General features: G+C 39.1%; 1 protein-coding gene across 1 annotated transcript; it reads left to right on the top strand.

Annotated features, from left to right (window-relative positions):
• The first annotated feature begins 257 nt into the window (after positions 1-257).
• LOC130497778 (secreted RxLR effector protein 161-like) lies at positions 258-1,016 on the top strand. The gene has a single exon (XM_056990944.1). It carries the CDS (start codon positions 258-260, stop codon positions 1,014-1,016), a length of 759 nt encoding a protein of 252 aa, XP_056846924.1.
• The last annotated feature ends 205 nt before the right edge of the window (positions 1,017-1,221 follow it).

The raw sequence follows: 1,221 nt of genomic DNA, 5'->3' as shown, positions 1-1,221 counted from the left end.
AGGACAAAGACACTTTGCTCGTTATAGCTATATACGTAGATGATCTCTTTGTCACAGGAAACTCTGTGAAAGAGATTAAAGAGTTCAAAAGGTCGATGTCACAGCAGTTTGAGATGTCTGATCTAGGCGTCTTGACTTATTATCTCGGAATGGAAGTAGAGCAAAGTCCATGAGGCATCACAATTAAGCAAGAAGCGTATGCACTAAGGATACTAAAGGAAGTTGGATTAGATGATTGCAACTCAGTTAATATACCGATGGAATTTGGTCTGCAATTCTCTAAGGCATTAGATGAACCGGATATTGATGCAACCTTATACAGAAGAAGGATAAGATGCTTAAGATACTTGATGCATTCAAGGCCTGACTTGGCATTCTCTATAGGAATTCTAAGTAAATATATGCATTCACCAAGAAAGTCTCACGGTGAAGCATTGACGAAGGTTTTGAGATATCTAAGAGGCACTCAAGGTTACGGCTTGATGTTCAAACGGGGAGAATCACAGAAGCTCGTTGGTTTCAGTGATAGTAGCCATAACACTGATCCGGATGACGGTAGAAGCACAACTGGCCATTTGTTCTGTCTCGGAGATACACCAGTATCTTGGTGCTCGCAGAAACAAGATGTAGTAGCTTTGTCCTCATGTGAAGCTGAATACATGGCGGCAACAGAGGCGGCTAAACAAGCTATCTGGCTTCAGGAGTTAGTGAGTGAAATCACAGGAAGAAAGATCGAAAAGACACTGGTTCGTGTGGATAACAAGTCTGCCATAATTTTGGCAAAGAATCCAGTACTTCACCGGCGCAGTAAACACATCCATAAGCGTTTTCATTTCATTAGGGAATGTGTAGAACGAGAGCTGATCGACGTTGAGCATGTACCCGGAACAAAACAGAAAGCGGACATTCTAACTAAGGCACTGGCAAATATCAAGTTCAAAGAGATGAGAGATTTGATTCAAGTTCAAGACTTAAGCAAAGGAGCTTTGAAGCTTACAAGGGAGAATGTTGGATAAGCTTCAAAAAAGCTTACTTAGAGAACAAGTTATTCATTAAGATAAGTAGAATAACAATATGATTAGGATTAAGTTATGTTCCTAGTTCAAGTTGTAATAGGTCAAGATAAGAGCCTATATAAAGAGATCAAAATTGTAAGAGATATCTCAAAAAGTTAAGAATATATAAAACGAAGAACTGTTTTATAAACAAAGCTTGCATACA

This window comes from Raphanus sativus, chromosome 1 (genome assembly GCF_000801105.2).
Source record: "Raphanus sativus cultivar WK10039 chromosome 1, ASM80110v3, whole genome shotgun sequence".
Taxonomy (NCBI): Eukaryota; Viridiplantae; Streptophyta; class Magnoliopsida; order Brassicales; family Brassicaceae; genus Raphanus; species Raphanus sativus.
Note: the sequence above shows the minus strand (reverse complement) of the source record. Positions and strands in the feature narration are given on the sequence as shown.